We start from the raw sequence: 20639 nt of genomic DNA on the forward strand, positions 1-20639 counted from the left end.
ATAAACTCTGAGCAGCAAATACCACAGAAATTACATTATAAATGGTGGTGACAAGGTATGTTAGTATTACTAGCACCATAGTTCAGCTACTTTATGCGTTAAAGAGATTTCTTAATATAGCTGCTATTTACGGGGGGAAAGTCATTATTATTCCATGAGCAAACATGTTCTGAATTAAAAACTATTAACTTTCAAACACGATTTTGGAAGACAACTGATTCACGAATTTGGTACTTTTCTGATTTAAACCCTAGCATAGTGACATTGGAAGGCTGATGGTGAAACCTAGAAATATGCTTATTAAGGCCACAACCACACCAGAAGACAGAAAAGAGTTGCAAAGGATAATAATACAAAGGCAATGTTTTTTAGGTGATAGTGGTATATTTTAATCCAATTCATATCCTTTGTTTCTTAAATCCTATAAAACCAAATAAATCTTTTTGCTATTTGTATATGTAGGTATAAATCCAGAGAAACACACATATGCAGAGAAAGGGAAAGAAATGTCTATTTTTTTTTCAAAAGATAAGTAATGCCTAACATATTAATTAGAGCAACAGCTCGAAGTATGCTATTATTTCCCTTATAACTGTTCAAGACTTTACAGAATCAAGGGTATGTGATTCATATAAAACAGCTCCATGGGGGCCACTGTGAAGCGTGAAAAAAGCATTAGATTTGGTGTCTAAAAAGCTGAGCTCTAGTTCCATCCATGAACTGTCAGCAAATCACAGTCATTTAAACACACTTGTGAAATAGGGATAATACTGCTTACAATACCTGCTTCATGGGACTGTTCTGAGGAAAGTGCTTCATAAACCTTAAAATACTATAGAACTACCTCTCCTTCTTCCTACACCTCCTCCAGAATGAAATCCACCCCTCCCCTTCCCCCACTGCACAACAGGATTGAATAAAACATTGTTTTGTGCAGGCTTTGGGACTCAGGCATATTTCACAAATTGTACAGTCTGAACAGATATCACTTATGCTTAATCTAAAACCAAAAATAACTCCCATTTGTTATCTAACAGGAAGTTGCTGCCTGAATCTTTCTGTACTGGGAAGTTGGGACCTCATTTCTTATCTTCACGTCTTAAGATATGATACCCTGGTGTTTCTAAGCAAAAAAATAAAATAACTAAAAATAATATGAAAGTATCTCAGGAGGGAGAACTGGATTTCCTAAAGAGCCACATTTCTCAAATTAAAAAAAAAATCTTCAAATCTAAAAAAATCAATTCATTTTTGGTCAATGACAGGAAAGAGCTAATAAGATTTAATTATGTACGTGGTAAAGAAAAAAATATTTTTATAGGAGAGTCAAAATACTTTTTTCCCCTTTCTCCTACATCATTTTAGTCTCTACCTAAGATTTTATTGGCATAGTGAACTCCTAGTGAAGAAATTCCCTCTATCAATTCAGAATGACAGTTGTTTTGCAATTTCGTCTTCCAGAGTTGTCTACTTGAAAGTTTATATGCCTCCTTGCACAAGGCATTGAGAAGGTAAGAACTGAGCTAGGGTTTTCTGACTCCAAGACTGACTTACCATCTACTAAGAAACACTAACTCTCTTCATCAAAAGAGAAGCAAAGCAATTCATAACTGTGATTTAAAACCTTTAAATATTTTCCAAAGAAATCTAAATGATGAAAGGAGGCTTTTTCAGGAATATATCAAGACTCACTTCTGAAAACTCGACATAATGAGAGTTGTTTTTTTCTTTTAAAAATAAAGTTCCACTAAAGCGACTATCATAATAATGGGTTCTATGTACACCAAAGCTATAGCTTTACATACTGACCCTATGGCTCAAATAAAAGCTCTTTGTTAAATGGTCATAAGCAATTCTGCAAGACCAGGAATCCTTTCCAACAAATCCTTTATCTTCCCATTATTTACTTCAACAGCTCCTTGATGACAAAAGGACCAGATTGTATACTACTTTTTCTTAAGACATGGAATGATGAGGTAAGTCTAGGAACTCATAGTTCTTTTTTCCTGCCATTGAGAAGTAACCAAACTTCAGTTTCCTTGAATCTACCACACTCTCCCTCACCATTCTCCATTCTCTACCACATTTGGAACACCCATAAAAACAACTAAGTACATAGTGCAATAGAGCAGATCAGACCCTACTGTTCATCTCAAATGACCCCTTCCTCCTTCCCCTCCCCAACATCCCTTCCCATTGCCATCACTGCAAACCCTGTCCCAGAACTGGGGTGTGATAAGGAACAAGGACTATTCTAAGGCTAGATGTATGGAGACAGTTGCTTGAATTCCTTATATTGGTTGTCTAATTTTGGCAAGAGAAAAAGGGATTAACTTTGCTGATTAGCCTACTTCAAGTTAATTAGATTGTAACCACACCTGGCTAGCCCTTAAGAGGGTATTGTTCTCAGAAGCTAAGGACTTTGAACTCAACTCAAAACCACCTTCAAGTCCAGTGAACCAATGGATTTGGATGACACCTACCAATCAACTTGAAGCAGTGTGTAAGGACTGCCTCTGCTCCAGACCTATAAAAAGCTTCTACACTCAGTTTGAGGGGAGTTCATGGTTGAGGCAGGCTAGTGGCAAAGGACTTGAGGAAGAACCCAACCAGGCTGGAATTCTAGGCTAGACAGGCCTTTTCTTAACTTTCTGAACTCCACTTGAATACTTGGTATGCTTTAATAAATGCTTAATTCCCAAAGACTGGTGCTAAAGCTTCTAATTTAAGATCACCACCCATTTAGCTTTTAAACGTCACAATTCAAAGCCAAAAGCCTTGACAGATTTGATCCCAAAGTAAAACAAATCATTTCTAGACACAGTGGAAAGAAATAACAATCTAAACTTAAGACAAAACAATCAATATAAACAAAAATACTCAAGGTCAATGAAAAATAGTCATCTTTTTGTTTGGTTGTTTTTTTTGTTTTTGTTTTTTTTAAACACACTGCTTCTGCCTATTTCACCCAGGCTGAAAGTGCAGTGGCCACTTCTAGACTGGATCCCACTCATCATATGCATGGAAGCTTTGACTGACTCCATTTTTAACCTGGATTGGTTGACCCTCTCAGACAGCCAGTGGAGCTCAGCATATTGGCACAGGATTTTGTACAAACACCTTATAGGCTCTACTGTAATCTCAGAACTCCTGAGCTCAAGCAATCACCAGCCCCTGGCTACTTGGTAGCAGAGATTATAGGCAAGTACCACCATGCCCAGTGAATGAATGATCTTCTAAGAAAAAACCAACATGTTTTGAAGCATAGTTAAAGTTCTTACCATGTCCTGTTTTGTACAAATTGGTTGGGCCACTCCTGAGTTGCTCTGATGGACTGATCTGGGGATAATGTGGAGGAGTTTTCACTGAAAGACAAAGAACAGTAAATGACTTTTATAATTCTGCTTTTCAAAAATGGAAAAATGAATGCTTCCAAGGCCAATTTTATTATGTTTATGTCGATTTCTAGAGGTTTTTCTTACCATATGGTGTCTCTGGTGATATGGGAAAAGATGGAGTAGGAGGGACTGATTCATTCCCATTTTTCGTTGGTGAGAATATTCCGCCATCAATCACATCAAGCTCTTGAGGATAATTGGCTACCATTGTCTGCAACAGGATTGACACAGGCAGAAAAATAAAATGGATTTAATGGACAGAGGTCATTAGCTTCCTCACTTCTAATGTAAACTACTAGATTCAGATGTAGGGTAGAAGGACTACAATTAAAGTCCAGATCTATGACTCTCAAAGTTAACTAACTTCATTGTACTTATTATTTTTTCACTAACTGAAAACTAGAACTAAATATATATGTATGTATATTCTCTTAGAAAACAGCCATAATTAAGATGCAAAACATAATTTTTCTTCCCATATTGTTAAAGGAATAAAGGATGAATAAATTAAAATGCATTTATTAAGCATTTACTATGTATAAGGCAATATACAGACTGCTATGGATAGAAATACAAGCAAGTCAGTCAGTTCCTACCTCCCAAAAAGTTTTCATTCAATAGGAGAAAAAACATCTAGGGAGCCAAAGAAAGGGAAGGGCATCTTGGTTTGGAGCTCTCTGGGAAATGGTATGAGTGAATAAATAAATGAAAAATCATTCATTAAAGTTACTTAGCATTGTGCTAAGAGTTAGGGATAAAAGTACAAAAGGAACGCTAGTTCCTGCCCCCAATTAACTTACATTCTAAGGAAGGAAGCAATAAATAAAGGGAGTGATAGCCAGGGAGGGACATTTTGTCAAGGAAGACAACTGGGATGGGGAGTAGGGCCTTAGGGGGAGGAGACTGACATAGACCTTTCTGGAATAATAACAAAGTTGATTCTGATCTTGGTTCCTGGTTCCTGAACTGAAAAGGGGAGGGAGGAGAAACAGGGCATGCAGGATATACTCATGGCCATGAGAGGATCTGAAAGCAGAAAATTAATTACATGAGCTCTCCTCCTCTACAACAGTCCTCTCTTTTCTGGTAGTTGGGTTATGGCTCAGGCCCAGTCTGAGTGGTTTAAGGTAATGTGGACAGGAAATAGTGATAGAGAAAAGAGAGGAATTACCACAATTAGAAGAGAAGAAACCCAGTTCATTATGATACAGTAATTGAGCTGTCTGTTTCTGAAGGAAGCATAATAAGATATCTGGATAAATAAATACCTCTTACAAGCACAGTAAAATAACTCGTCAGTGTCTCATTACCTGGGCAGTATCTACTCAAACTCAGGAACTGGTAGCACATGAGTTGTGCATATTACTGAGGAAAGATTTGCATGTTGGACTGATCTGTAAGCTGCCTAAGGTGTTTTGTATATAGAAAATGCAAAATGGCTATCACATCAGGCACAGGTAGATCTTTGACAAAATTATAGGAAGCTGCGTGGTGCAGTGCCTAAAGCACCTGGCCTGGAGTCAGGAAGAACTGAGTTCAAATCTTTTCTCAGAAATTTATCAGTTGTGTGACCCTGGGGCAAATCACTTAATTTCTGTTTGCCCTAAAATAGCAACAGCACCTCTCAGGGTTGTTGTGAGGATCTAATAAGATAAATGTAAAAGTGCTTAGCAAAGTGTCTAACATGTAGTAGGTGCTACATAAATGCTTATTCCTCTCCTCTTCCCTTCCCAATACACAAATCCTTTCCCATTCCCCATGTTAGAGATTATGAGAGAGCTATGTGGTAAATTGGCTGAATGAGAAGTCATGTCTAAACGAAGATTCTCTATCACTTCCAAAAATGCTATGAAATGTGCCAAATAAATTTAATAACAATAACAAAGATAGAAAACAATTTATCACAAGTCTTCCCAGAAAAGTAATCAAAGAGCCTGAAAAAAAAATGCCTGAACAACGAATAGACGTATAATTAAAGAATAACAAGAAGATACCTGAAAAAATCATAATGGAACATTTACAATCATCTCCAGTGAGTTTTAGAAGATTAAAAAAAATACAAAAAACAAACAAAAAAGATTAAAAAAAACTCAAAAAACAAATCAGGATATAAATTAAGTTATAAATTAATTCCTTCAAAAAATTGAAAATGTCAGAATAAGGATAGGTTAGAAAATGATGTAGAATTTTTATAAAATGGTGGATTCCTCAGAAATAGACACAAGCATATTTAGAGTTCAAAAATGAAGATAAAGAAAAAAGAATACTAGAGGTAGCTATCCCTGTGTAGTCAAAAGTCAAGTTAATCTTTCAAGATAGATGTAAATATAGGGTAGAATATTAAATCATTTTAACCCCAGAAATCTAGGTCTACACGAGAATGAAGTTGAACTAGATTAGGTATTGTGCTTTGAAAACTTTTAAGGAAAGGTGTAATAAAAATATCAAGATATATCTACCTCTTTGGTTTCTCCTGAAGTAATATAGGGTCCCAGAGTTGGAACTGGATCCATATTAGTAGCTTTTACCCATCCACATCCAGTAAATGATGGCTGCCCGGAACTGTCATTGTCGTACTGGCCAAGGCTTAATTTCCTGATTCTCCCTCCAGATGGATCATCTCCTACAGAACATACATGAGAGAATACGAATACAAAATAAATATATCAGTTTAGTTGAGTCTTTACTCAAGTATTTTCCCCTGAAAATACCCTAGTTTAAAAAAAAATTCTTTTCTGAAATTGACTTTTATTTCCTTGCAAAATTAGTTGTACAAAAATGTAGCATGCATATTGAATGAATTTTAGTCTAAAAGTTTGCTTGGGATCATGGTTTCATCATCTTTAGAAATGAATAAGTATAGACATATTTTCACAAGTGGGTCTACATGTTCTGTCACAGGAAAGTAAGCAAATATCAATCGATCAAAAAACATTTACTGAACATTTCCTCTATGTATTCCATCTTGCTAGAATTTTTATTTAAGATTATCATGCATTAATCAATCAAAAAAATTAGTGAGGAAATGTTCCACACAAAGCATCCTGCTATGCCCCACACAAAGGATTAGACTTCAAAGAAATCATAAAGGTTATTTTAGAGAAGAAAGCAGTAGGCAGAGCTTGCACAATGGATTGAGCACTGGGTTCAGAGTCAAGAAGATCTCAATTTAAATCTGGCTGTGTGACTTTGGGAGAGTCATTTAACCATTGTCAACTTTGGTTTAATTACTTATAAAAATACATTATATTTATATTATTATAAATAATAAATTATATTAATATTATAATAGAAAAATATAAAGTATATTATATTTATATTATTATAAAATTGTAATAATAGTACTTACCTCAAAGTGTTGTGAGGATAAAATGAGATAATATTTGTAAAGTACTTTGCAAGCATTAAAATCTATATAAATGCTATCTATTTGCTATGAAATAATAATAACTCGTTTATAAAGTAGCTTGTGGATTATAAAGACAATTCCCCCATGACAGATGTGGAAGGCTAGGTCACAGATTCAGAGGCTTATCATTAAAAGGAAAGTCACACACGCACATATGTATACTTCATTGTAGAGAGGAAGAAAATTATGCTAAATGAGGCTGTGAGATATCACATAGGTAGTAAATAGCAGAACAGGGACTCAAAACCAGACCCTCTTACCCTGGATTGCAACTGGAGCACACTAGTAATGATTGGTATGTGCAATTTACAAATACGGAAACAGAAGCTTAAAGGTGCTCAGTGACTTGGTTATGGCTACTTAGTTAGAAACTATGGAGGTGAAAAGCTGAATTGAGGGCTCTGATTGAAAGTCAGTTCTCCTTTGATTAAAACATAATACCTCAATATAATTAAGAGGGTTGAATCAAATAGTCTTTTCAGGTTTATGACCTTATGCCTTAGCACAGTTATCACATTCAGGTAAAATAATATCTACTTAAGTTTTAATTACTGAAATAATAAAAAAGTTTGAACAACTCCCTTGCCTTATTATTTTGGTTTCTCTAAATATTTTTAAATGCTATCACAACTGCTGAAGCTTAAAGTAAGACCATACTTGGGAATATCTCAAATAAACTGGGGCCTGATGCACAAAACCTGGATTTTATCTCCTGCTTTAGACTTACTTTCACCAAAATTTAGACCATCTTCAAAAAGTGAAAATTACAAAATGGCTAAATGTCTAGGGAATGGGCTAAGCACTAACTACTTGGAAGATGATCATCCCAGAGCACAGGGTGAAAGGCAGAAGTTTACATTTTAAAGTTAAGATAACATGAACACAAATAAAGCAGGCAGAGATTTCTCTAAATAGAAAGGGGTGGGAATGAAGTTGGGGAGGAACAATGGAATTCTTCCTAAAGGTTTTCCTGTGTTGTTTTTCTGTTTGTTTGTTGGCAAAATGCAGGGCACAGTATCCTTGGGTCCTTCTGGAAGTGAGGGACTGGAATAAGAGATTTGAGAGGAAATAAGGCTGAGAGAGAAGGCAACACAGCAAGAACTGCAGTAAACCATGGAAGAAAATGTGGGCAGGCTAATCAGACAACAAACAAATCCAAAGATCTATATGTCATTGAAAGTATAAGACAAAGTGGTAAGAAGCCTATAAAGGAAAAGGACCCATATATACAAAAATATTTGTATAAAAATCTTTTTTTGTTGTTGTGGCAATTAAGACGTGGAAATAAAGCGGTCCCCACAGATTATGGAAACATGAATAAATTATGGTATTTGAATGCAATGTCACATTATCATGCCACCAAGAAACTTGGGAAGATTTATATGAACTGATGCATCATGGAGAAAGCTGAACCATTTATATAATGACTAAACCATTGGAAAGTGAAATATCTTTTAAATATTTAAGAACTTTGATTAGTGCAATTATTAATCAATCACATGGCTCCAGGAGATGTATTGTTAATGGTGCTTAGAATGAGACATAAATTTCCAGGCATGGTTAATGTGTAGATTTCTTTTGCTTTTCTATGCCTTAGGAGGAAGGTCTTTCTTTTTTTGGGGGGGGGTGTTTAGGAGTAATTGGCAGTGATACCAAAAAGAGTGCCAATGAAACCAAAAATATACCGAAGAAAACAAAAGAAAGTTCAGAAGGAGACACAGATAAACAGAGCAGTATTATTACTACTATCTAATATTATATGTATCTAAAAAAAGGTTGTATGTAACAGATATTCCCAATGTCCTTAAAAAGGATGATAAAACTATTTCATATTAAGATGCAAATAACTAATCATAGCTTGATGTGTTTTATTCTTTTTTCCTATAACATTTTAATAGGCAAGAATGCTTACTTAACTCAAAGGAATAGATTTGTGATGGAGAAATTTCAAGCAACAGAAGCAAAGTTTTGTGGTAAAATAAAATAAAATTTTTGCATGGGAATTTACTATAATGTCTTATGATCATTTTTCCTAATCAGAGTTTATGGTCTAAAGTCTATCTTTCTCAACCCTTTTTTCTATTCTTTTTGCTTCTCAAGTGATTTTTTTTGGGGGGGTGGGGCAATGAGGGTTAAATGACTTGCCCAGGGTCACACAGCTAGTAAGTGTCAAGTATGTGAGGTAGAATTTGAAATCAGGTCCTCCTGAATCCAGGGCCGGTGCTTTATCCACTGCACCACTTAGCTGTCCCCTCAAGTGATTTCTCAACTCATCCCAATCCTTTTTTCTGTGTTCTCTGGGGCCAAAGTGGCTTTAAAATAATATTATTGATGATGGTGATATAATAATAGTGGCAATATTATTTTTTCTTTTTTATATCTCACTGTGACTATTAGTTCCTTTATTTAACCATAGCATTCCTGAAAAATAGAAAGGCATCTTCAAGCCCATGTCAAATAGTAACCAGAAAGGGCCTCACCCTGGGATTTGACAAGATTCAATAAAATTGAAACAAACCCTTATTTCCAGATTACAATTGGTCAAAAAAGCAAATGAGTTGTTCTCAGCTTCAACTCCTATCAAGTCTAAAATTTGTGGCAAAAATGAAATATCATCTGATTCAACAATAGTTTGGAATAATAATTAAGGAATAAGAGCTCAGATCCCTTTTAAGAGTATTAAGTGTCCCAAGGAAAAGGATCAATCCTGTAAAACTACATCTAGCATTTGGGGCCAATTTTTCCTATTTTAAGGTTGGTACCAGTGGTAAGGAGGGGATTGGCCCAACACATGAAGCTTGCTTACCATCCCACCTCTGAGACAAGTCTGTTGAAGCCAAATAGATGGACAGGAGACAAGGTGTTTATCACTGATGATCTGAATTAACCATTGCCAAAAATGAAACAGTAACATGGATCATAGAAGCATAGAGACAGAGTCCTTATAAGTCACCCAGTCATTTTCCAGATGAAGAATTTTAGGCCTAGGGAATTCTAGCCCTAAGGTCAGACAGTGACTCTGAAAAGCCAAGAATCACACCCAGGCCATTTGACAGCAAAATCACCATTCCTCTCACTGTATCAAGATGTTGTCTTGGAAAGTCAATCACCTATCCTTGTACCTAACAGAAAGAAACCTTGTTCATAGTGTAACTTCCAAAAATCTGTAAGTGCTAAGACAACACAGGTACTTTCCTCAAAACAGTGTTCAGAAAATAGCATTTCATCTTTAGAGTAAATACAGTTTGGAGAAATAACCAAATGAACAGATATATGTTTTGAAACTCTCGTAAAACTATAAACAGGCAGGGCAGCTAGTTGGCACAGTGGATAGAGCACCGGCCCTGGAGTCAGGAGGATCTGAGTTCAAATTTGGCCTCAGACACTTAACACTTATTAGCTGTGTGACCCTGGGCAAGTCACTTAACCCCAATTGCCTCACACACCCCTGCCAAAACAAACAAAAAAACTATAAACAGTCCAAAATGTTAAAACATTTTGGTGTTCAGATCTGTGATTCAGGATCATAGGAACATAGATTTAGACTTGGAAGGTATCTTCAAGACCACTGAGTTCTAGCCTCCCCTGTCAACTTATTTTTCAGATAAGAGAACTGAAGCTAAGTGACCCTATATCGATTATGACATGCTAATTTGACTTCTGTATAAAAGCTAGATTGTAAGATAAGATGGGAGGCAGGCAGGGAGACCAAGTGGAACAGGATTAAGAGCTGATAAGATCCCAAACTAGGGTAATGGTTATGAGAGTAGAAAGAAGGGGACTGATTAGAGAGATGATGAGGAGCTTGAGTTGGCAAGATTTGGCAACTTACTGGAAACTTAGGTGAGGAAGCTTTAAGCAATGAGGATTGTCCAGAGGTTGGGAAACTGGGTAAGTAGAAAGATTGTAGGGCTACCACTTATAGATTCTCTCCAATGGGTCCCCTCCTCACCAATCACATGGCCACTGTCTTAGTTCAGGCCACTATCTCCTCTTGTTTGTAGTAAGATCATCTTCTCCTAATTGGCATGTTGGTTTGTAGTCTCTTCTCATCTCAATTGGTTCTCCATCCAGCTGCCTAATCTTCCTAAAGCATGGCTTTGCTGTCATAAGTCCTGCATCTTAATAACTCATGATCACAAAACAATTTTCCACAGTTGTCTTCTATAATTCTCTATTGTAGGCTCTCTAGTAAGATGCCCAAATCGGAAAACTATCAGTTAAAAATAGAATAAATATGCAATTGATGAGATCTCATTCTTTACTCATACAAGAAGAAACTGTAACAAAACCAAAAATATTCTAATTATTATTGTTTATTAGTAGGGTGCCCAGTCTTTTTCAGGACAAGGACTCACTTTGTTGAAAGAATGAATGAATGAATAAAATCTTCCACAGATTTTCCTGAATGGGCAAGAAAATTTAGCTTTTCATTCTTTTTTTTTTTTTAAAGTGAGGCAGTTGGGGTTAAGTGACTTGCCCAGGGTCACATAGCCAGTAAGTGTTAAGTGTCTGAGGCCGGATTTGAACTCAGGTACTCCTGACTCCAGGGCCGGTGCTTTATCCACTGTGCCACCTAGCCACCCCAACTTTTTATTCTTAATGAATGAAATCTATAAGTCATCTTGGGATGGGTAAGGAAATTTAACTTTTCACTCCATGGCAGGAAAATGACTCCCTGAGCAATTGGTGGGTTACTTTGCCTAACAAGATCTAAATATTGCTCCCTGGAAATTTTCCCAGGGATGTGATAGGATCATAGATAGAGACCCTTGAAGGTCACCTAGTCCAATCCCTTCATTTTACAGAAGAGGAAACTGAAGACTAGAGAGGTTAACCTGCCCAAGGTCACACAGCTAGTAAGTGGCATAGTCAATACCTAAACTCTAAGCTCAGCACTGTTCCTACTGCACCATAATCAAATCAACTCTATCACTGCTCCTAGAAATGTTGTGGAACATTCTACTTTCCTATAACTGCACCATCTCTGTAACCATTCAAACCAAAATACCTATCACTGGTTACTATTCTCCTATAGTATTGTCTCTCTCTTTAATTCCTTTGGAATATAAATTACCTGAAAGTAAGGGTTGTCTTTGCATTTGTATTTGTAACTGCACTGCTTAGCTTAGTGTATCGCACATATTAAGCGCATAATAAATTTGTTTTCATTTGTTCAATCATTCATTCATTTGTCCCACTTCCTCTAATGCTTAAAGTGTTCTCTGAGAAAGTTAAAGTGGACTTTATTCCCAAAATACTTGCAATAGTACTTTTCCAGTAGTAAATACCTGGAAACAAAGTAGGTACCCATCATCTGAGGAGAAGCTGAACAAACCATAGTATATCAATGTAATGGACTATTACTGTGCCATAAGAAATGAGAAATATTAATAATTAGTAGAAACTTTGGTAAGCTTGTATGAATTGATGCAGCAACCCAATCAAAACCAGAAAAACTAACAATGAAGCAAACTAAAGCAGCACTCTAAAGTCGAATGCACCCAAATTAGTTATAACAACTAATCTTGGCCCCAAGGAATAGATGATGAAATATTATTTTACTCCTCAAGGTTGAGAAGTGGTTGGTTACATAGTGGAAATGTTGTTTCCATTGTTATACATAGTTATTTTATTTTTTTTCCATGAGAAAGTGTATTGGGAGATGATGTTAAAAACTGTCAAGAAATAATTTTTAAAAAATGTGGTATTTCCCCCAAATAATTACCATTATGAAAAACCCCTTAGAGTAGCACATGCTTTCACTGGTCACTATTTACTTCAGGATTCATTCAGCTGATAAATAAATAAATAAATTCTTTGACTAGTGACTTTGTTTTAGTAATTCCCAATCCTAAACTTATTTTTTTCTCCCTTCAATTTGAGAGATAATCCTAGACTGGATTTTTAAGGTGCTTAGTGATAGCACACCAGACTATTGCATTTTACTTACAATACGTAACTAACACCTACCACATGTTACATTATCCTTTCACCAATAAGTTCATTTGTTCCTCTTAAAGGGAATCTTCAAATAAAGGCCAAACTGACCTTTTGTCAAGTATGGTGAACAACAGATTCCTGGTTCAGATAGACACTGAAGCCTCTTCCCACTCTGAGAGTCCGTCTCAGAAAACTAAAGGACATTTTGGCCATAACTTTATTTAAAAGGATAACAAAATCTTAGAGTCAGAATGAAGCTTATAAATTTTCTAGTCCAATCCCCTTATTTTATGGATGAATAAATTGGAACTCAGAGATGTGAAGTGTCCTTGCAGAAGGACACAGGGCTAATTGCTCTCACAACTGGCATTTGAATCCAGGAATTCTGACTCTGAGTCCTGTGATCGAAATAGAGTGTAAAATAAGAATTAAGACCAGAATGCTACCTTTCTACCATCAAAGTCATTAATGAAAACTGTTAAGGAATCTGGACAGAAGAACATTGTCAATATGCTAGGTGCTCACACAGTTACAAGCCAATCATCAATTTAGCCAAAAATGTTCACAGTCAACAAAATTGTCTAGACGACACTTCTTACTGATCAACATTGTCTGGCTGCAATGCATCTAGATTATAATTCTTGTTTGTTTCATATCTATGACGACTGGAATTTTGCCATTCAAACTTTACTTGTTCAATGTGCTGGGTTTTTAATACAGAGGATATTGCATATATTGGGGATATGAGGCACTGAGGAATAAAGAATGAGAATGATTGAATTTTCTGAGCTAAAAGAACTGGAAATCTGAAATGAACATATTGTGAATTACTATGAGTGAGCAGTTCTTGGGGAATTTCTTTACTTAGTCATTCTGATTGCTTTCTATTCCCTTGTCTTGTTTATATATTTGTCCAAAGATCCTAATTGGCCCCCTCTCCCATTTACATGTTTACCTTTGCAAAGAAATATTTTGCAAACTCCTTGGATTTTTTCTCTATTTCCCTTGTTTGGGTGATTGTAAGTTTTCCTTCTTTAGAATAAACATAGGAACATTCTATTCTTAATGCCAAAACCAGTTGTGGGTGGTTATCTCCCACCCACACACCTGGTCGTGTTACAGATAGAAAGATTATGATTAGATAGAATAGATTCTTGTATGTGTAGCTTTCTCTCTTTTCTCTAAATAGATAGACATATGTACATATATGAAGCATACTTTCATTAGATTACATAAGATCTCCCATATACTTTTCAATCTATGTACCTCTCCTCTATCAGCTTGACTCTCCCTATCTCTGTCTCTCACACATATAAACACATACTACTAAAGTTATATAACATATTGCATATCCTTCACTCCTTAGATTATATACAAACATGCCTGTCACACACACACACACACACACACACACACACAGAATAAGCTTCAGGAAATGAATTTAAACTTTTCCCTATATTCTAAACAGCACTTTAAAAGAAACCGTTCAGATCAAATGATGATTCATTTAATTACTCGATTAAATAACCATATCCAAGCTAAATCCTTAAGAAATGGAACCAAATGAGAAAACATTGCTTAGCTTCACACAGTGGGGAAAAAAGTGTGTTGGAAAGGGCTACTCAAGTTGCAATGAAAATGATGTAAAAGCTATAATGTCCTGAACCTTGGGAGGTAAGTAGATCTTTGTAGTCTCCTAAAAGCACCTGTAGGTGGCTCCATATCGACAATGAAATAAATTAGCCTATTAACAATACCCAAGCTTCCCTGGTCTAAGGCAAATGCTTGTTCATGAGAGTCAATGAAAGTAATAATAACAATAATAATAATAATAATAAAAATAAATCAAACAAACCAACTTTTGAATTGTTGGTTTCAATTGTATCAAAAGCCTACAGCAAGTATGTTCTTAGCAGTTTTCATTAAATATACTGCTTCTCAAGTATATGTGCTGATGTATCAGGATGCCAGGTAATTCCAGAATGTTTTAATTTGATTTTGAATTGCAGTTCAGGGGTTTGGAAAGCAATTTTCTTTCATAAAAACAGATTTCATTTAAAGGAGCAGTGTGTATTATCTGAGGACAAACTCATTACCAGGGAAAAGAGGCCCAAGAGAGTGCTGGATGAATGGGAGACACAGATGAAAACTTACTGGGCTATATACAAGTAATTCCCACATAAGAGGACCAGTAATGACCAGTTGTTGTACTTTCTCACTAAGACCACATCTAAAATAAAGCCATCAAATCTTAAAAATAGCAGCTTCACTTGCAATGAAACTTGTTATATGTAGGAGGTTGGGCAAGTAATGTAGGTTTTTAGGTGGTGCAAAGGATACCATTAACCTGGTATAAGGGGGAATGGAGTTCAAATTGAGCCTCAGACACTTAGTATGGCTATGTCACTTAACCTGTCTGCCTCAGTTTCCTCTGTAAAACAGGGATAATAATGGCACCTACCTTTCAGGGTTGCTGTGAGGATAAAATGAGATAATATTTGTAAAGCGTTTTGCAAACTTTAAACTTAAAGTGCTTTATAAACGCTAGACATTATGCAGTGGAAAGAACTGTGGAACTTCAATCAAGCTCAGGTTCAAATCCCAGTAAGTTTGTTCATTTTCTCTCTTTTTGACCTTAGAAAGGGGGCAGCTGGTGGCACAGTGGATAAAGCACCTACCCTGGATTCAGGAGGACCTGAGTTCAAATCCAACCTCAGACACTTGACACTAGCTGTGTGACTGGGCAAGTCACTTAACCCTCAATGCCCCACAAAAACTTCGAGGAGACCTTGGATAAGTTACTCAGCTCAATCACTTTGGGTCTCAGAGATTTCCTCCTGCAAAATGAGTCTAATTGGGTAATTTCTAAGGTTCATTCTGGCTTTAAATGTTAAGAAAAAATTTAAAAATATGCTTTAGAATTAATGTCCTAGTTAGAAGTGGTTCAGAAAACTCCCTCACATTCCTTCCTAACTGAAACAACAAATAATCATTAACAACTGTTTCACAGTTGGCTTGAAGCCTATGGGATAAATCCATCCATCTTGAAAGAGACAATGGAAAAGAGTCCAAGTTCTAAACTGTTGAATTCTGTTAATTGTTTACATTTGCAATCTGGGGAATATGGTTCTAACCAACATGTGTTTACAGAAGCGATTCTTTGACACCTTCTTACTTGGAGGCTGAACTCCTACTGGAGTGCATTCAGGCTTCTCTCCTCAGAGAAGTTTGCAAAGGCTATATGATGACCACCCTATGCTGCAACTAAGGAAGCTCAGAAAGATCAGTATGACCAATTTCTTCCATGTATGGAAAGATCTTACATTGTGAGCCCCAAGGAAAATGGGGAATAGCAAAGAAGAGAAGAAAATGCACCAATCAGAAGCCATAACAGATATGCCCATGCTTCAAAAATACTATAAAACAATCTCAAGTAGTTAACACCAGACTCTCCAGGTTATCTTCCTGTCTTACTGGGGTCCTCACCATAATCAGGCAAATTTGTTATATGTCTCCAGCATCAATTTAATATCCTAATGAACACAGGCTATGCCAATCTTTTTCATTACATGTGTGGAGAGAGAGAGAGAGAGAGAGAGAGAGAGAGAGAGAGAGAGAGAGAGAGAGAGACCCACACACAAAGAAACAGACAATTCACTGAAAGTTTTCGTTTTCTCTTCTCCCTTCCTCTTCATCTCACTTCACTAAGATGTCTTCCCCTACTATTTCTTTCTTCACCACTTTCTCTTATGAATTACTGGCCTATCTCCTTGCTAAGGAAAATCCCTCTACAACCTCTTAAGCCTGCACCTGTAGATTTCCCCTTCTACCATTCTATCTCCCTCTCTCCCTCCACCCCTCACACCTTCCTTTTCTCCCCATGTATTTGCTGCTCCTCTGTTCCCTACAAAAACACTTGTGTCTCTTCCATCCCTGAGAAAGTCTAATAATCTCTCCATCCTTGCTAGCTATTGTCTAATATCTATCCACTCTTTCATGGCTAAATTATGAGGTCATCTAAACTTGGTACCTCTACTTTTCTTCCTTTCACTCTCTTCTTAACCTTCTGCAATCTAGCTTGGAACCTCATCATTTTACTAGAACTGCTTTCTCCACTAATGATCTCTTAACTGCCAAAATCAATGATCTTTTCTTAGTCTTCAAACTTCTTGACTTCTCTGTAGCCTTTGACATTGTTAATCACCCTCTTCAACTGGATATTCTCTCCTCTCTAGGTTTTCTTCCAACCTGTCTGACCTCTCCTCAGTTTACTTTGCTGTGTCCTACTCCTTCAAGTCAGGTCCATTAACTATGGGTGTCCCCTAATGCTCTGTCCTGGGTCTACTCCAACCTTTGGAGAGGATGAATACTTATTTCCTGGATTATAATATGCATTTGTTTATTGTTGTTCAGTCATTTCTAGTTGTGTTTTCTTGGCAAAGATACTGGAGTGGTTTGTCATTTCCTTCTCTAGTTCATTTCACAGATGAGGAAACTGAGGCAAGCAAGGTGAAGTGACTTGTCCAGGGTCACACAGAGTCTGGGACCAGATTTGAACTCAGTAAAATGAGTTTCCAACTCATCATCCCAACTTCCCAACTTCCCATGATCCCAACTTCCCAACTTCAGGCCTGGCATTCAATCCACTGCATTCGATCTAGCTGCCCTGTGCATTTGTAGGCCAGACCTATAGTCTATCACCCATCAGTATTCATATCTGATATAAATACTGCATTTGGACTACTACTGGGGACTAGAATTGAACAGGACAGGAAGAACAGACTTGAACTATTTTTTTTTCTTTTGGCAGGGCAATGGGGGTTTAGTGACTTGCCCAAGGTCACACAGCTAGTAAGTGTCAAGTGTCTGAGGCCGGATTTGAACTCAGGTCCTCTTGAATCCAGGACCGGTGCTCTATCCACTGTGCCACCTAGCTGCCCCTGAACTACTTTGAAAAAAAAAGGGTTGTTTTTAATGATATTAAGATTTTTAACATTGAAACAAGGGCTTATCTTTTGCATACCAACATTCTATTGGTGTTGCTTTATGGAAATGAGACAGAGGCTGCAACAGTATTCAAAGAATTTTTAAAATTAATACAGAAAAGATAAGAGAGAAGTGTTCCCCAATAAAAAAGTATTCCTCCCTTTTCACAAGATGCCTTTTCCAAGGCGGTACCAAGAGAGGGGAGGAGAATCCTTGGACCAGCAGAATCATCAATCTCCTGTCTTTCAAGATGCTGCTGAACTCCCAGGTCACCCAATGTATCTACCTGGAGGGTCCTTGGACCATAAGATAATGGACCTCAAAGGCAGAATTGTTGAAAGGAATGTGTTTTGCAAACTTTAATGCACTGTATAAATGGGTAGCTGCTGTTTATCCCAGCTCTGGCTGAGGAAAAGATTTCTAAATTCCTTTATGTGACAGATAAATGTCCCGGGTGATTTCAAGAGTAGTCTTAGGAACTACTTTGGGTGACCAGGTTTTCTTCCCTCCAGAGGACTTCTGGTAAGCATCAAGTGAGATCTATCTACATTGAGAACCAATTTGCTAACTTGTTTATCTTAGCCTAAAGCATTAACTGATAGATCACTTCTACTTTCTCAAAAATAATAGTCTGCTCTTTAGGGTGACATATGTATAATGATAATAGGAGCTGCTAGGATTTATATAGTATTTTAAGGTTCACACAGTTATTTTATGTATCTTGTTTCATTCTGTCCTCACAACAACCTTGTAAAGTAGGTAGTATTATTATCCCAATTTTACATATGAGGAAACTGAGGCTAAGAAATATCAAGTGGCTTACCCAGAATAGCTAGTGTCTGAAACAGGATTCCATATATAATACAGCATTAATGGGAGGCAGGCATTACCATTTGGTCCTGCTGCTGTGAGGAAACCATGGGCACAGGCAATGAATTCAAATATATTGAGAGCAGGGAGACCATTTTTTTGCATTTGTTTTTGCCTTGAAATATAAGAGGCCCCATACAACTCTCTGTGAAAGCAGAAACAGTTATCTGAGGGAAACAGTAAATGGTCCTCAGGGAAAGGACTCTCTACTTTGAAAAGATTCCCTCTTAAAAGAGATAATAGAATCTCTGAGTAATCCAGGAGCCACAGAATCCAAGAAGTCCCACAGGAGCAAGGTACCCTGGAATGCTAACGAGGTGTGAATGGGATTATCAGCAGTTGATAATTTTGTTACAGATTTAATAAGACACTAATTAACACCCTCAACCTTCCCCCTCCCCACTAAATAAATAAATAAATAACAACTCACAAATAAACTAAAGTGGAAGAGGAGTTGAAGCCTGAACTTTCCAGTATCTCCATAAACTCTACTTGGAAGAAGACTCTTATTCATTCATCAAAGAGGGAAAGGGGCTCCCTTTTTTCACAAGGCTGGCTTCCTGACAGGCTATATATCAGAACACAGACAATCTGATTCACAGAATCAAAGAGTCTTAAGGGACCTCAGTGGCTCATTCATTCTTATCCATATTCAAACCGAAATCACTATAAATGTACTCAGCAAGTGTTAATTCAACTCAACATGAAGTGGTGAAACACCTACAATGTGCAGGGCACTATGCTACAGAATAAGATAAAAATCTTAAACAAAAAAAAATCAAGAGAGACCCTTTCTTCCAGGAACTTTTACCAAATTTGGAAAAGTCAGGATAGTAAAAGAAAAAAACAACAACAATAACTCCTCCAAAGGAGTCTATTTGATTACAGAAGACCTAAATTTGGATGTTTCCTCATTTACTTACTAGCTGTGTAACCTTGGACAAGGCATTTAAATTTTCTCAGTATGTCTCTACATCTGTAAATTGGGGAGAAAAATAGCAACTACTTGATTAGAGCTATTATGGGGAACAAATGAGACAATATCTATATGAAAAGCATTTTTGTAACCATTAAATACTATATAAATATTAATTATTATTATTACCTACAATGTGCAAAGTACTATAGTAGATAAAGAAGAAAATACAAAAATAAATGAGGTATATTCTGTACTTTAAAGTACCTTATCACCTAGTAGGGGGCCATAAGACATATTCCAAAATAGCCTTAAGACAAAATAGATCAACTCTGCTCCAAGCACTGGGTTATTAGCCAGAACCAAAAGAGAGGACCCAAGTGAAACCTTACACAAAGAGAAGAAAATACTGGAGATAAATGAGAAGAGACACCTGAGAAAGAATAAGAAAATGAGTGCTGAATTTGGAGGTGAAGTATCTAGGAATGAATTCCAGCACTGCCTTCTATCCAACTCTGATTTTGAGAAAGAACTAACCATTCTTTGGTTCCTTTGATGCCTTGTCTCTAAAATGAGGGGGAGGGACTAAATGACTTCTAATGCCCCTTCAATCTCTAAATCTACAATCCCACCAACTATACCCCCACTGCCTCTGGAACGGCAAACACCTCCTTCCAGAATTCTAAGTCTTTGTTCTTTGCTTTACCCCAAGTCATTAAATACTCAGTTACCTAATTTATCAGTAAACCACATCAGAGATTTCTTTCTGCATTCATATTTTTTTTTCCTATTGAGGCTCAACTCATTTTCAAAATTTCCAGAAGCAGTTTGTTTTAGGTTTCTAAGTCCATTTAACCAGGTGCTGATATTTTAATTAGTACATTCTACCTGCCAAGTGGCCGTGGCAATATTGAACATGGTGCTCTGGAAATAATGGTTCATCAGCACATAAAGGCTTGGGACAGATGGAGCAAGTGGGACGATAAGCTGAGCCAAAAATTGGACGAAAGGAAGAGAATGTGATGAAGTGAATTAGGGAAAGCATGTGGCATTTTCAAGGGTCCCAGTGTTTGTTTTTCCCTGAAACTAAAACTAATCTTATTAATACCAATATTTT

General features: G+C 36.7%; 1 protein-coding gene across 4 annotated transcripts in view; it reads right to left on the reverse strand.

Moving 5' to 3' along the window:
• The window catches only part of TNS3 (tensin 3), a 429194-nt gene that overhangs the window by 83482 nt on the left and 325073 nt on the right, over positions 1 to 20639 (reverse strand). For all 4 annotated transcript variants that reach the window (XM_043964868.1, XM_043964867.1, XM_043964866.1 and 1 more), the window contains 3 exons: positions 5858 to 6021; positions 3483 to 3609; positions 3282 to 3365 (listed from right to left, as the gene is read on the reverse strand). In XM_043964868.1, coding sequence (XP_043820803.1) covers positions 3282 to 3365; positions 3483 to 3609; positions 5858 to 6021 — 375 coding nt within the window. The remainder of the gene's footprint in view (positions 1 to 3281; positions 3366 to 3482; positions 3610 to 5857; positions 6022 to 20639) is intronic.

The sequence above is a fragment of the Dromiciops gliroides genome, chromosome 1 (genome assembly GCF_019393635.1).
Source record: "Dromiciops gliroides isolate mDroGli1 chromosome 1, mDroGli1.pri, whole genome shotgun sequence".
NCBI classification, from domain to species: domain Eukaryota; kingdom Metazoa; phylum Chordata; class Mammalia; order Microbiotheria; family Microbiotheriidae; genus Dromiciops; species Dromiciops gliroides.